Below are 16,115 nucleotides of genomic sequence, written 5' to 3'. Positions count from 1 at the left end.
AAACTATTGTACAATGTTTAAAAATGCGCAGTTTATATGTATATGTTAAGTGTAAGGATGGACAAGAAAGAGAAAAGAAAAAAAAATCAACTTTATTAACCCCCCATAGGGGGGATTAATCTTACGAGGGTGTGTGTGCGTGTGTGTGTGTGTGTGTGTGTGTGTGTGTGTGTGTGTGTGTGTGTGTGTGTGTGTGTGTGTGTGTGTGTGTGTGTGTGTGTGTGTGTGTATATATATATACTGTATACTGTATATACTGAGAGAGAGAAGAGAGACCGATTTGATTTTGATTTTTAATAATCATGATGACAGAAAATTCAAGAGATTCACGCAAAAAGGAATTCACATCTCAAAAACAAACAATGGTAGGATTTTCAATAGTACTGTGTGTTTCCTGAACAAAGAAAACTTCTTATCTTTTAATATTCATCAAACTAAAAAAAAAAAAACAGGTTTAAAAAAAGGAGACAAAATTCAAAAAAACAACTAACCTTTCTTCCCAATCATCTTTTCACTTTCGTCATTAGTTTCTTCAATCTAAAAACCTCTTGGTTATGTTAAAACCAGCAGCTGGTCAAAGCCAGACTGAGAAGAAAACAGGCAGCTTTGTGCCAGTAACCTCTGTTCTTTTACCTTTCACAGCAACTGTAGTAGCTGTAGGTGCGGGGATAAAGATCAACAATCCCACTGGAGCAGCTGTCGCTAACCCAAGCATCCAGAAACAGAGATGAAACAGACACAAAAAGAGATGGAAAAGGCATATAAAGAAAGAGGGTTGATGATTTAGATTCATGAATGGTGCTCAACGACAGGGAAAGTAACTGAATGACAGAAACTGTTTGTGACAAGTCTGTGCCTTTGAGGAACATTTTCCTGTGCATTGGCTGGTGGGTATTATATCCTCGACCTTTCCGATTTGGCTGACACCTCAACCATAGATTCCCTCAGTTTTCATTTGATCACGCTTTTTTGACTTCGCACAAAAAAATTATCTTCTGTCTATAAAAACTTGCTTTTACCAAATAGAATAATAATGATAGAAAAACACACACAAACCTACTAATGAATAATGATATTACTGATGGATGATTGTTAAAACGCATATCTTGAATATCAATGGTGAGTCAGACAAACATCTTCAAAGTAATGAAAGGAAATGGAGCAGAACAGTCATATAGCAGAAAGCCACTGGCACCGCTTTCAACTGACTTTAAATGGCATTGATTGAACATATTGATCGGTGGTGAAAACCATGGGCTTACAGCACCCTTTTTATCATCAAGACTTTGATCTACTTATTTCCCTCTCCCTCAGTTCTCTGTTTCTGAGGTGGAGTGCTGAGCAGCAGCTGTGACTGTCAATGCTGTTCCCCTGAGAAGAGTCATTTATGAGCTCAGCCCTTATTACTGTTTAATAATGTGTAAACTTTAGGGTGGTCTGAGAGAACATGGCAATGCATTAACCTCTCTCTGGCTTTCTCTGTCTCTGTCTTTCTTGCCATCTCTCATTTTATGTGTTTGGCATCTTCCTCTCTGACACTGATTCTCCTTTGGTTATATTGAGTCCTGCTGCCACATATTTCAATATGGTTGTCTTTTTGCTTTTTGAGCTTCGTTTCCTACCTCTCTCACTCTTTTTATCTCTCTTTCTACTTCTCTCATAGCCTGTCTCACCCTAAAATTATCTTTCTACCTCTCTTTTCCTGCCATTTTTGCACTCCAGGGGATCTACAGCTGCATCCATGGGGTTCAAATTGAAGAAAACAAGTCAACTATGGACTCACCATCAGCCACCATGAAGAAGAACATGAACAACACCCATTCCAACATCCTGCGGTTGCTTCGGACTGCGAAAGACATGACCGCTGTCCCAGGCATTAATGGATCTCCTCATGCTGCTCTGGAGTATAGCCACACTGGCCGTGAATCGACTATCTATGATATTCAGGAGCACCGGCGCAGCTTGGGGGGTCACCCTGCAGACTGCAAGACAGCACCACCATACATGCCGGAGGACAACATGTTCAGTGACTACATCAGCGAGGTGGAGAGGACTTTTGGCAACTTGCCACTGAAGGACAGCAACCTCTACCAAGATCATTATCTGCACCACCACCCGGCCTCGGCTCTGGGTATGTCCGGCCCCCTGCCAAACAGGCCACGTAGTTTAGGCAGCACTAGTTCTTTGGAGGGTGGCATGTTTGATTGCGACAGTTTAGGGGGAGGGGTAGCACCCATTTTTACCACCCAGCCCCGCCCTTCTATGACTCACAGGAATACCAATAAATTTGACCTGATTGCTGGCCACACCCCTGTGGATTCCAACCAGGGTGGGTTCAAGGGAAACAATGTGTATGGGAGGTTTTCTTTCAAAGGAGGTGCATCCAGCACAGGGATCATTGGGGGTCATGACAGGTACTGTGCTGGGGGTGGGGGAGGCTCAGGGGGTGACGATGGAAACATTCGCTCTGATGTTTCGGATATCTCCACACATACTGTCACCTACGGCAATCTGGAGGGCAACAACAAGCGGCGTAAACAGTACAGGGACAGCCTGAAAAAGAGGCCAGCCTCTGCCAAGTGCAGACGGGAGCAGGACGAGATAGAGCTGAGAGGCTTGAGGAGGAGACCCCATCACCACACCGTTCACCACCACTTCCCACTCGGGCTCCAGACACACCGCACGGTCTCACCTCCCCTGGAACGGAAGAGGGGAGCAGGAGTGGGTAATTCTTCACCTTACTTGTTCCGCAAAGACAAAGACAACCTGAGAGATTTCTATGTGGACCAGTTCCGCTCCAAGGAGGGCAAGGCCATGTGGGTGCAAGAGGGTGGAAGTGGTAGCGGTGGTGGTAGCGGCGGTGGTATTTGTAAAAGCTTAGTACCTGTAGAAGACTTTCTCAAAGTTAAAGGCAAGATGTCTGAATGTAAAGGGATCGGCTCAGTGTCAGGACAACAGGCCCACACCTGCTGGGAGAAAGGTGTTTCTGGGCTAGGAGGTGGGGGCATAGCAGGCGGTGACTGGGAATGTCGCAACTGCCACAGTGTATGTCACCATGGTGGAGGAATGGGTGGGGGTAGCACGTGCCAAACTAGTGGAGTTGTAGGCACTACCAGTCGCCCCACCTCCGCTAGCTGCAAACGCTGTGACTCCTGTAAAATCCAGCCAAACAACCTTTACAACATCAGTGAGGATAATAACATGGTGTTCTCTGGAGGAAAAACTAGCATAGCGCCCAGCCAAACGCAAACTCAGGCACAGCGCAGGAAACTAGGGCCAGGTGGGAGGGTGTTACGGAGGCAACACTCTTATGACACATTTGTGGACCTGCAGAGGGAGGGGGCTGGCCGAATGGGTGGGGTTGGTGGGGGCATTGGAGGGCAGTTTCCTCAACCACGAAGTGTGAGCTTGAAAGACAAAGACCGCTTCATGGAGGGCCCCAGTCCTTATGCTCACATGTTTGAAAGGTATGCAGGTGAAAGGGAGTCTCCCATGTTCGAAGGGATAAGCGGGGACAGGGCAAAAGGAGGCTCTTCTTTCAGTTTGCTCCGTGGAGGTGAAGGTGGGTTGCATCAGCTGTCAGCAGGGGAGAGAGACCTGAGGGACAGAGATAGAGCTATGATGGGAGGTGGGGGCTGTGGTGGTGGTAGTAGCAGAGGGGCTGGGACTTACTCCTTGTCTAAATCTCTCTACCCAGATAAGGTGAACCAGAACCCCTTCATCCCAACCTTCGGTGACGACCAGTGTCTTTTACACGGTGCCAAACCGTACTACATCAAAAAGCCACAGACGCAGCAACAGCAGCAGCAGCAGCAACTTCTCAACAACAATCGAGGAGGAGGTGACTTCCGCGGCTCCATGGGAGCAACTTCCTATTTACCCGCGTCTGCCACAGCTGGGGTCATGTCTAACATGGCCCCCAGGTTCCCCAAAGAGTTGTGTCTTGGAGGGTTGGGAGGGCCCATGGGTAACCACCACGGGGCCAATCTACTGCCGGTGGGCAGGGACACCATAGGTTTGGGGCAGGGACAGAGACCCTTCAATGGTGCCAGCAATGGACATGTTTATGAAAAGCTCTCCAGTATTGAGTCAGATGTCTGAGGGTGAAGACAGAGGAAAAAGGAGAGAGAAATGGGGGTGAAGAAATGAGGTGGACTAAGAAACATACAAAGGAAAAAAGAGGCTGATGATCTCCCTGTGTGAAGAGAATGAAGAGATACAATATGGTATGTGTTGCTCTCAGTCAACTCAATGGAAAATTTTAGACATGCACAGAAGCCATTGCAGGATACACTGTGGTTAATACCTGCAGGAGACAAGCTTTTAATGAGAAGAGGATTCTAATGAAGCACCAACAGTCTAAGATAAGGAGGGGGAAAAGTGGAATAAAATCTCCAGTATGTGATCGCTTCAAATTGCTGTCTTTCCCTACTTCTTGCAGTTCTTTAACACCAAAACATTTTGTTTAGCAACAGAAATACAATCATGAACAAGAAATCAACACTTCTGTTGAATTAACAGGGTAAACTTACAATAATTGTATCGATAATGTTGATAATATTATTGAATATTATTCCAGTGTTTGATGATGATCGGTTTGGATAGTTTTAAGTTTTTTATTTATTTAAGTGGTTCATGTTACCTATTTGTATGATGTCAATTGTTTCTTAGCTTTCCAGTATTGCAGGAGACTGGCAGACCAGATTTGAGTATGGCTCAGATATGGGTTCCTGTAACTTGGTCTCTTCTTTGCTATTAATTCTACATGTTTGATTTTTTTCATACTTCTTACTTTTTGAGTGCTGTGAAGTATATGTGAAAGGCATGACTTGCTGAGTGAATTCTATGTATGTAAATTTGCAAAGAAGGTATTTTTTCACCTGCAGAAGCAACATCATCATACTGATTTGCTATTTCCTCTCATTTTTTTCCTTGGCAGTACCAAAAGGGTCTCGCATCTGATCTGGATGTGCCTTAATGGATTTTCTAAGCTTGAGATCTGCTTTTTTGAGAGAAAAGTTTACCTTCTAATAATTAGTCAATCAATTTAAGACTGAAAATACATCTGAAGAAGTTTCTTATGACAGTTTAGTGTGCATAAAGTACTTTAAGGTATTTAACAAATGCAAACAGTTTTCAGGGGAAGGTTAATTCCTGCACAGATCCCCAACAAAAAAAAAAAAAAAACAATAGCAGGATTATAAGGGTTAAAACCACAGTGCCATGATAAACTTTCCTGTTATCCCCAAAAGTCAAGTATGACAGTGTTGCTTGTGAATAAATACAATTAAAATTATAGAGCATTGTTTTACATTGTACTCCTCAATTAAACCAACTGCAAGTTATTTTCCTGTGAGTCGTTACGGAGCCCAACAAGCTTTTTTCTTCCCAACTTCCTCAAATCCAACTGTTAATATTCACAAAATAAATGATCCAGGAACACCTATCCTTTGAATACATGTTAATCACTTTTAATGTGTGCTCATTGCATATTGTTACATTTCATTAGTTCTGACTCAGGACAGGGACATAATGGACACTTTGAATGAGGTCTCAATTGCTGGGATGAGCAGTCCAGCTTGTTAATTATTTCATGATTAAGGCTCAAAGCCCTGCCTGCTATTTTAGATGGTCACAACTGAATACGGAGAGTACTAGTCCTGAACATTATTACTATGCTGGTGTAAAAAACAACAACTGATGACTAATAATTTAAAAGTCAACAAACCCAAATAATCAAATATTTTAGAGTAAATTACTCCTAAAATACTTACCACACACTTTTATTAAGTTCTTTTAATTTTTCTAGTGAAGATATTAGATAAATACTTTTGAATAAACTTGGACAACTGTAGCATTTCTCTGTCCTGCTTATTTTTACCACAACTCCTTTCTGCAGAGAAATTATGAAGCAAGAGCCAGCATCCTGTCAACTTAGCTTAGCATAAATGCAGAAAACAAACAGTAATAGCTACCATGACTCTGGTCCAAATAGAGCAACCTGCTCATTTTGGACTGCTGTGTGTGCCTTTATTGCACTTTATTGCACATCCTTCTTGTATGAATATTTCAATAGCATTTTGGGAGTCAGTGTTCTGCCCCAAAGAAAACAGTGGGAGCAGTAAAAGTGCCAAATCAATGTCAGTATGAATGGACCTATCTTGACATGACACGGGTGTGACATTTTGATGGCATGTTATACTTTTGAAGACAGGAAAAGCAGGAAACTTTAAAACACAGCTAATAGCAATTAGCAGCTAACTAAATGAAAACTAAAATCAGCTGAAGGTGCTCAGGTGCTCATGACTCCCAGGAGCACCTTGGCCTCAGAGCAGAGGATGAGATCAACAGTGGTTTGTTCAGTGTAGAGAAAGCAAGGGTAGTGCGGAAAATTTTTCTTCACGGTGGCATCATCAAGCAACCTCTGTGAAAAGATCTTCAAGCTCATTAATTAACATGTAACACATAATACGTTATAGCGTGCTTGATTCATGCAAAAACCTCAACTTCTTATTTCTAAGCTGATGTACAAATTCAACAAATGTAACACATTTTTAAGGCTTTGAGTTAAACAGGCTAGCTGTTTCCCAGTTTTCTGTCTTCATGCTAAACAAAACTGTTTGCTTGGCTCTACATTAAAATATATAACGGGGGGGGGGAAGCATATTTCCCAAAATGTCACCATTTTCCTCTAAACAGCTTTCTTTCAGTTAAGAGAACTTTGATTTTAAAAAAGAATATCATTGTGTAAACTTATTTCCCCCATAATGTTACTTCAACTTACATTTTACATCAAATAGAACATGACAATAATTTCAGCATGTACTTAAACTGATTTCGTCTTCCGTTGGGCCAAAATTTGTTTTACAAGAATGCTAAGATTTTGATGAAGGATAGAAGCTGCCCTCGTGTGTGTGGTCCTGTATAGATTATGTCTACTACAGAAATTTAATTAAAAAAAGAAAAGGAAAGTGGGAGAAAGTGAACTGCATCTTAAAAGCAGGTGTTACACATTCAGTAGAAATCAGTACTTTTGTTACTAATGTGACACGTATATACTGAATGATGAAAAGGCTTCTAATCCACAGCAACAAGCGTTTTTGCTCTAACACATTCTAAAGGCACAGATGAGGTTTAAATGGCAATTTTCCTTTTTTCAGTAAGTTACTGTCATTTAAACCTGTGTTGTCCTTTTTACCATACCAGTTCTTGATTCTTCATTCTGACTAAACAACTCCCAATATTGGGCTTGTTGTACATCCCAGTGAAAATTTAAGAGGACATTGGTTCTCTTGGTTAACGAGTCAGTATGTATGATACTAGGGGTCTTGTATTGTTTCTGAGGACTTGCATGTATACTCTTTTTTTAATTTGTTTTTTGATTTAAAATTTCAGCCCAAATAAAATGGGCATTTTTGAACAGTATTTGGAATTTTATCAATCTTATTGGTTTAGATAATCCATGTAGTTCTGTGTGTGTGTGTGTGTGTGTGTGTGTGTGTGTGTGTGTGTGTGTGTGTGTGTGTGTGTGTGTGTGTGTGTGTGTGTGTGTGTGTGTGTGTGTGTGTGTGCATGCGTGCATGCGAGTGTGTGTGCGTGCGTGCATGCGTGTGTGTATGTGCACGTGAGTGTGTATGTGTTTTATTCCAATATGATTCCAAACAAAACATTCTAGTGATTGTTCTCACTAATCGGTCGCATTCATTTAATCATAACCAAAATTTGGATTGTTTTAATTTTTTTTTTTTTAAATAAAAAAAACCAATCCAAATTTTGGTTATGATTAAATTAAAGATATTGATTAATGAGTACAATCACTAGATTGTAAATATTTTCATTATTTATGTTATTCAACGGTTACTTTTCTTGATAGTTTGTATAAATGCCTTTAAACAAGGTTGAGATCTTGGTCGATTCACTCATTGAAACCATCTTCATCTCAACTATTTTTCCTATTTCTTCCTTCGAATATCTCGGTATGTTTCATCATTGCTGTTAATGTATGTGCCTGAATTCATATGCTTGATTACCTCTATGTGAACTCGTAATGAGAGAGAAAGTGTGTGAGAGAGTTAACTGTTTATTGTACATGTATTATAAAAGTATGTAAATACTTTACCTCACACTCATGGACTTTTGATAAGACATTGTACAAAACAGCAGAGAATAGATCTATTTGGGATAAATCTTTGATTCATAGGTCCCCTTACAAAATTGCTTTTTCTAACAATTGCAGGTCAGGATATGTGCAATCATTTATTGACACAAAGATGTGAATATGCACATGTCACTACAAGGTTTGGAATACCGAATTTTGTTGTTTGTGTTTTATTTTTCCTACGAATTTGGTCAAAGACCAGCTAAGATGGTTATTTTCTCAAAGGTAAAACTGTAAAGCACCATAACCCACAGGTGCACAGGAAGCACAATAAATTATCTGTTACATTTTTTACAAAGTCTCTTCTGTTTCTTTCGTCTGTGGTTAACCTTCTGTTTTTGTGTTTGACCACAGAAGATTGAGCAGGGCCATTCTTGAGATGTACAGATTGTGAAAAATGTACATATGACAAAAATCTAGTTCACCCTTGCATTTTTGTATGAAGAGAAATTACTTGTGTGAATAGAGTATTTCAAATTTGATTTAATATTTAGTATAATTGAAAATGAGATGAAATAAAGTCAATGTGAAAATAAGTGCTGAGAAATATTATTCTTCTGTCTCTTTGGATTAGAAGTGTTGAGTATTAATAAAAAACAAGAAATCTCAAACATATTTGTCTCGTTTTATTTCTCCTCTGACATTATTATTTAATCTTTTGTTATTTCCACGGGTTGGAAGTATTCAACCTCTCTCACCCATTTGTAGTGCTTGTAGTTGACATTCAAATGAACTGAGTAGATGTTGTAACAAATATCATTATGTTCCATGGGTATTCGGTGGATCTGGGGTAATTATTGCAGCTGAATGTCATCTGTCGTTCTTTGTGTTTTTTGTTGTTCATATCAGTCTCCCATGAAGAGGACTCTCATCATGTGAGATTGGCATGCTATTCAAGTGCCTATGTCTTTATCTTTTCACAGAGCAATGGAAAAATAAAACGGTTTTGAGATAAAATGTGGAACAAGTGAGAGAGAGAGAGGGGGAGAGAGAGAGAGGGGGGAAATATTCATGGGGAAGAAGAAGATGCAAACTCAGTCATGCAGCAGTGATCAAAGCACCCCCGAAACCCTACTTCCATTCGTTCTGGAGAATCTGTCTTTACTCTAAAAGCCTTGTCCAGCAACAGGAGTTATTTAAAGAAACCTGCGGTTTCTCAAATGCACTGATGCCTTGAATGTGTAGATTTTTAACATAGGTAGACCCGGGAGCCAACACAGAATAATGTGAAAAGATTTAGATTTGATCAGTTTCATCCTCGGCATCTTAAAAATATCCTTGTAACTATGTCTTCTTTCATTCTTTTCTTCACACCAGTTTATTTCTTACATCCACCCAACAATGGCGGGATACATTGGATACATTGCAACACATGTAACTACTTCTTGACAATTAATGGTTACCTAGCAACTGGCTCTTTTTCCAGCGATGGAGAGGGATGAGAAAGAGGGATGGGGAGGTGCAGAAAGAGAGTTATACAGTATTCCCACAGCATCCTAACTGGATTGGATGCAACAATGCATTGACAATATAATACCAAAATGGAAAGTACAGCCTGAGCTTAACACCCACACATAGTGCTGTGGACAGGAGAAAAACGAAGGTGGAGATGGACGAGGAGCGATGGTTGGTATGCAGATTACAGCTGTGATTTTAAGAAGAAGGGTGGAGTGTTAAACATGTTTAAGAATCATAGGAAAAGTGACAGCGAAAAAAGGAAGGACGCCACAAAGGCAGCAGTGTGTGTCATGGATGTCCAATGAAAAAGAGTCAGGCAGAAACCGGTTGCTGTAGAAACACTTGGCAAAGTTTTAATGACGGCATGAAGCTTGGATTCCTGTGCCCACAACATGAACATTCACACGATCGCTGTTCACTAACAAACATTATAATTATGTTAGCAGATAATAGGCACCCCCTGCTGGGCCACTGAAGACAGTTCCTGACTCTAGCTGAGCAAAAACAAAAGACTTATCCTCATTGAATCAGTTGTGATGTCACATCTCATTACAGCTGCAGGCGAGCACTGACACCCTGTGGCAACAACACAGAACCCTCTGGTTGCTGTTTAGAACGAAGAGCACGAGCAAGAATTTGGAGGAGGTGCCATTACCCTATCTGTGAATTTCTTTTGATTATTATGGATATGGAGAGATCTCTAGCCAGGGAAGAACTGAAGGGTTGCAGATACTGGATTACTTTTCAGTCATGAAAATAGGACATTTCTTAAATCATAACTATAATATTATAAAACAGTTAATAATCTTTTTTTTTTTTTAATTTAATAAAAAAACAAAAAAAACAAACAGCCATGGCCATCTCATGATATTCCATTACAATCTGCAATTTGAGGACTGTATTGGGTGGTGACCCCACACACCTGTCACACAGGTTTCTCACCCTCAGCCATCCAGTAAGAGGCACTGGAGCATTCCGGCTCTCACAGCAGTACTATGCAACAGTTTCTTCCTCCAAGCCATCGCACCCCTCAACACATCTTAACTGGACTGGAAGCAACACACACACACACACACACACACACACACACACACACACACACACACACACACACACACACACACACACACACACACACACACACACACACACACAAACAAAGCAGCATGGTTCTGTAACAATGTAGTCTCATTTTATGGTGTAGATGAATGAATGACAACAAAACTCTTGACCTCTTGAGCTTCAGGTGCGGATACGAGTTACTGCCATCAATAAAGTTGCTGTGAAAAGCCGATTATAAAATAATAATGATAGTATTATAATAACATTTAAAATACGTAAAATAAGCATTTGATTTTAAATGGTACGAAAAAGCTTCCAGAATCAGTTTCTAGTTTGAATGGTTATTAATCCCTCCTCACATTGTATATCTGTGTTAAAAATGGCAATAATTTAAGCAATTTACTATTAAAACAGTTGGTGTTAAGTGTACATCTCATCAAAATAGAGGTGTAGATACTGGTTCCTGCTTCCTCCCACACTCCAACTCATTAGTATCGTTCACCACACAATTAAATGTGTGTGTCTAAAAAATAAAGTTCACACCTCCGCTTTGTGAAGCAGGGCTTCTGTGAAAATTTAAATTCCCGTTGGTGACATAACCCTGAACACATTGGTTTTTATAAACCATGAATAGCATCTACATAGTGGTGGAAAACACAATCCCCCAAAAATTCTGTAAATCTCCATGAAAGACAAGGTAGAGCCATTTGTGTAAATAACTCATTAAAATTGATGACCACGTCTTCATTTGTGTGTAGCAATAACTAAAAAGAAAAATCATTATGTGACTTCAGCTAGACATGAGCAGCTCCATTTCTTGTGGACAGTAAACAACAAGCATGTTGTAGCATGTGTTTCTCATGTCAAGAAGAAACCTTAAAGCTTGAGGAAAAAGAAAAAAAACAACTCATGTTGAGGGTTTTTGAAAGTGTTGAAACAAATATTCAATAAAACACATTTATTGTTACAGGAGTGTTTGCTTCTGTGTGACCTTAAAATCAGGGTGAAACAATGATCATCTCAATAGTTTATTAAGGGTAATTGCTGGACAATACAAACCTGAAGAACATATAACATTTATATCTTACAAAATTAAATTTAGAAAGTTGATTTATTTATTTCTTACATCCTATAATATGTGTAGAGCTTTCTGTATGAAACATCCCCTCTCTTCATCTTATCTCCCTCAATGTGTGTCTCTCTTTGTTAGAACCTGCTTCACACCCCTGTTATTAAAGACTCTCACCCTTCTCCTTCTCAGCACTCGGCTCTGCCTCCCCACAGCCCTCGGGCTATGGTGCCGGGTTTGATTGACCACATCTCCTCTCAAGGTCTGAGCTTGAAATCCTCCCGCAATCTCCAGATTATCTACCCCCTCCTCATCCTCCTCATCCTCCTTTTCCCAGTAACCGTAGTGACGTAAGAATGGTTCCAAGATTGCTAGACGGTGAGAGAGTTCGTTGATGCGCCTACGCAGCAGGGACACTTCTCTGAACAGGTCATTAACAGATTCAGACAGAGGGTGGACCCTGCAGGAAGAGCAGAGGAAGTTCAGCTTCACATTCATAAGGACAGCTGTTTCTTATAAAGTGATCAAGAATTAGTTCTCCCATAGTAGATGTAGTTTAACCTATCTAACTCCATGGCATTAATACAATTCCTGGTTGAAAAAACAGTTGCCACCAAAAAAAAAAAAAAGCCACATACTCTCATGTTTTGTTGGAGTGCCTTTAGGTTTGATTACGGCATACATTCGCTGTGATGTTGTTTTTCATGTCTGATCATTCAGTATATTCATGTAGTCAGCTGACCTCATCCTACTATTGCTGAACCTCGACCTAGCTTGACTGCATCACTAGATGGAAATAACTCCTGTGATATTGCCGTAGCATATAAAAACAATTTCACAGGGAATGCATGCTGTAATCAAACCTAAAGGCGGTCCAACAAAATATGAGAGCGTGTGGCTTTTTTTTTTTGGTGGTGATTTTTTTTGTTGTTGTTTGCCAGGCAGTGTACATCAGAATACTGTTCAAGTTTGGCAGTGAAGTAGTTGTATTAGTAGGGTTTTCACTCTATTTCATTTTAAAGACATCTCTATCAGGAGGTACAGCACAGGGTGTTTTGAATGGTTAGTCAGACTAGAAAGATACAACTGCACATAACTGCAGTCCATTTGCCATTATTCTAAAAGTTTTACAGTTGAACTATTGTAAAATTTGTTAAATTCAAATACAATTATACACTTTAATTACTCAGTGATTGCAGCACTAGAGTAATGAAGTGTGAATTTAGTGCTAGTGATATACTGAATTTCTACTGTATAGTAAGAATCTACACACAAGAAAAAGAGTTCTTGAAATGTGATTCCAGTTAATAACAGTGAAAAATAATTGCTTGTATATTTTCTCTAGATGTGACCCTCCATGGTCCATTTAGGCAACATTTAGATCATATAACTTGATCGTCATCAGCAGATGAATTTTTTCGGATTGTAATAGAGTTAAAGAAACATTTTAGTGCTGCACTTTTTTTTTCTCACCCTCACACCCACAAAGAGGTGTGTTTACCCTCAAATCATCTCTATTTTAAGCACATTGTCAATGATCTTCTGAGACAATGGGGTATGGGCATCCATTCTATAATGCATGATCTGAATGGTGTTTAAGGAATCTCACACTTCTTTGCCATGGTGTACAGTTGTGACATTAAGTCTGTAGAATGTAATATTGGACCTTTTTTAAAATGAAAAAGTGAGAAGATGACTTTTTTCCCCTTAATAATAATTTCAGATATATCGTGAGGTGACACAGGTCCTGGCCTTACCTGGAGTAGTCAGGCAGTAGTGTGTTGGGCTGCGAGTGCAGTAAAGTCTTGAGCTCATTGAAAATGCGTTTCCCCCAGGTGTCTAATACTCTGGTCACACTGCGCACCGGGGCCACGTTCACACTATCGGCTGAACCAAAACACAGCACCATCAAGCTTGATTGAAAGGACATGTTCTGAATCAATCACAAAGGTTTTAGAATGATTTTAGTAATTACTTAATCACTGAAGACGCTTTAAATTCAGTTGACCCATATTTGGAATTGATTATCCAACATTTCAAACTGTTTTGATTTATAAACTGTAGTTTTAATGCATTGGACAGGCTTTTGATTTACCTCCTTCTCTGTAGTTCCAGTACCCGGAATCCAGTTCATTTTCCTTGCTGGCTGAATAGGCCTCCGCTGCTATGGCAACCACCATCAGCACCATCATCAGAGAGCAACGGGCCATGACAAGGAGACAGAAACTCCTTATTATAAAGAGAGAATTAAAGAAGAAAAAATATATTTAAAGTGAGCAGATGCATTTTTGACATGTTTTGAAAGTGGGAAAAATGTGTCCTTTGATTTACACAGCAAGAAAAAGTACTTTTCTATTCAGAGTTTAAAGGGACAGTACCTACCAAAATCAAAACTACACATATTGTTTGTCCTGAAAGCGACAAACTCAGTGTCCTTTAATAAATCAGGAAACAGCCTCTTTAGATAATTCACCAAACTCTCTGTCAGCAATTTTCTGTCAGCTTTTTTTTCAGCTAAACTATACAACACATCACATGTTGTTGATTTTTTACTCAGTAGGAATGGAGGTTGTGTTTGTATTGTGTATTTCCATTTCCTTTATTTCCATTAAATGCATAATATTTTAAATATGAATTATTATGACTCACTAATATATTCATAATTCTGATCCGAAAACACAAAACATTTAGAAGATGTATACTTTATTGTTTTTTCACCCATATATATATGTGCAGGGGGAGAGGGTGATGGTAGACCGTAGCGGTAGCTACCTTGTGTTGCCCCGCAGAGGGCAAGTTGTTATGGGACGGTGCCTTGCTCATGGACACCTCGACAGTGCTCAGAAGGTGAGCTGGCACCTCTCCAACTGCCAGTTCACACTCTGAAATTTTTAGCCCACGTGGGTCTTGAGCCGGCCACCCTCCGGTCCCCAGCCCAAGGTTTAGTGGACTGAGCCACTGCCACCCCCACGCCCCCCACCTCATTCATTCATTCATCTTCTTGATGTTAAGATTGCACTCATTTTTTTATCTTCAGACTGTTATTCGAAATACTGGATGCAGGAGATTCTGGAGCACTTACAATACATCACTGCTTTGAAGCGAGATGTAAAGATGAAACAAAAAGGACATAACTCGGGCGGCAAAGGAAATGAAAATGAGATGATGACCTTGACCTTGAGAAAAGTAGGTAGGGAGAAGTAGGGAGAAGGCCAGTGTGAGTAAGACTGTAAATCAAAGCTAGTGCTTTGATCTATGAAAGTAGGTCAGAGTACTAGCTTTGATCTTTGACCTATGCAAGTAGGTCAAATTCTGAATTCAGGGTTGTGGCGGTATGTTGCAGTCTGTGACTGCCTTGGTTCTTGTTAGATCTGTATCTCTTAAAACTAATCCAATGACTCCAAGTTTGAGTGGAACAAACAAGAGAGAGGGTCAAAACAAGTGACCCAGAAAAGCAGGATTGTGCACATAAGTCAGTGAATCAGAGAAGTAAGGTCTCTGAATCACGCTGGACAGTGAGCTGATGACTCATTGTGGAGGTATTATTAAATATTTGTGGGGAACTTGGAGGAATGAATCTGGAAAGACTGTAAAGGCAGGGTGAAAACAGCCGCGTGATAATGCGAAGCAGCTTGTTACACATCTGGTCGTTGCATTGACAACACCGAACAATCACGACACAAACAAGTGTACCTTCACTATGATGGAGTTCATTTTTGAAGTGAAATAAAGATATTCTCAGCAAACTCACAAAGTTAGGAGGAAGTTTCAAAGGATGGAAAACAATTGTGGAAAATTATTAAATGAGGTCATACTCACAAAATGATGACGATGGTAATGTTGGAAAACTTCCGATCTGTAGTCTGAAGATGTGTCTGCCTCTCCTCTCTGTCAGTGCCTCGATCTTTTCCAACCTTCCCTTCTCCTTATATTCTCTGATGCTCTCTCCACCCTCGATTCCAAACTGTTGTATAATTAAGGGGGCGAGACACACACACACACACACACACACACACACACGCACACACACACAAATACGCACACACACTATCTTTGTGGAGCAAAATTTTGAAGGCCTAGAGTAAGACCAAAGAGGAGGTTTATGGATGTAATGAGGGAGGACATGAAAGTAGTTGGTGTGAGAGAAGAGGATGCAGAAGACAGGGTTAGATGGAGGCAATTGATTCGCTGTGGCGACCCCTGAAGGGAAAAGCCCAAAGGAGAAGAAGAAGACTATCTTTGTGGAGCAGACAGTTATAGATGTTTCTCATCTGTCTCTGCTTTCCACCGTTTCTGACCTTTACCCTCACAAAAGTAATTCCTGGCCTCCTCACACCTCAGAGCCAGATTTTGTAGTAATTTAGTCAC

General features: G+C 40.2%; 2 protein-coding genes across 2 annotated transcripts in view; one reads left to right on the top strand and one right to left on the bottom strand.

Annotated features, from left to right (window-relative positions):
- grin2bb (glutamate receptor, ionotropic, N-methyl D-aspartate 2B, genome duplicate b) overlaps positions 1-4,101 on the top strand; it is a 65,316-nt gene extending 61,215 nt beyond the window's left edge. Inside the window, exon 14 of the mRNA XM_068321728.1 lies at positions 1,723-4,101. Within this exon, the coding sequence (XP_068177829.1) occupies positions 1,723-4,101 (2,379 nt within the window). The remainder of the gene's footprint in view (positions 1-1,722) is intronic.
- Positions 4,102-11,673: 7,572 nt separating this feature from the next.
- si:ch211-243a20.3 (uncharacterized protein LOC100151507 homolog) lies at positions 11,674-15,705 on the bottom strand. The gene is made up of 4 exons (XM_068322389.1): positions 15,567-15,705; positions 13,843-13,976; positions 13,505-13,634; positions 11,674-12,207 (listed from the first exon to the last, which is right to left on the bottom strand). Exons 2-4 carry the CDS (start codon positions 13,955-13,957, stop codon positions 11,865-11,867), a joined length of 588 nt encoding a protein of 195 aa, XP_068178490.1. The 5' UTR covers positions 13,958-13,976; positions 15,567-15,705; the 3' UTR covers positions 11,674-11,864.
- Positions 15,706-16,115: the final 410 nt, after the last annotated feature.

The sequence above is a fragment of the Antennarius striatus genome, chromosome 8 (genome assembly GCF_040054535.1).
Source record: "Antennarius striatus isolate MH-2024 chromosome 8, ASM4005453v1, whole genome shotgun sequence".
In the NCBI taxonomy this organism is placed as follows: Eukaryota; Metazoa; Chordata; class Actinopteri; order Lophiiformes; family Antennariidae; genus Antennarius; species Antennarius striatus.
The sequence above is the reverse complement of the archived record's forward strand: the minus strand, read 5'-3'. Positions and strand labels throughout refer to the sequence as shown.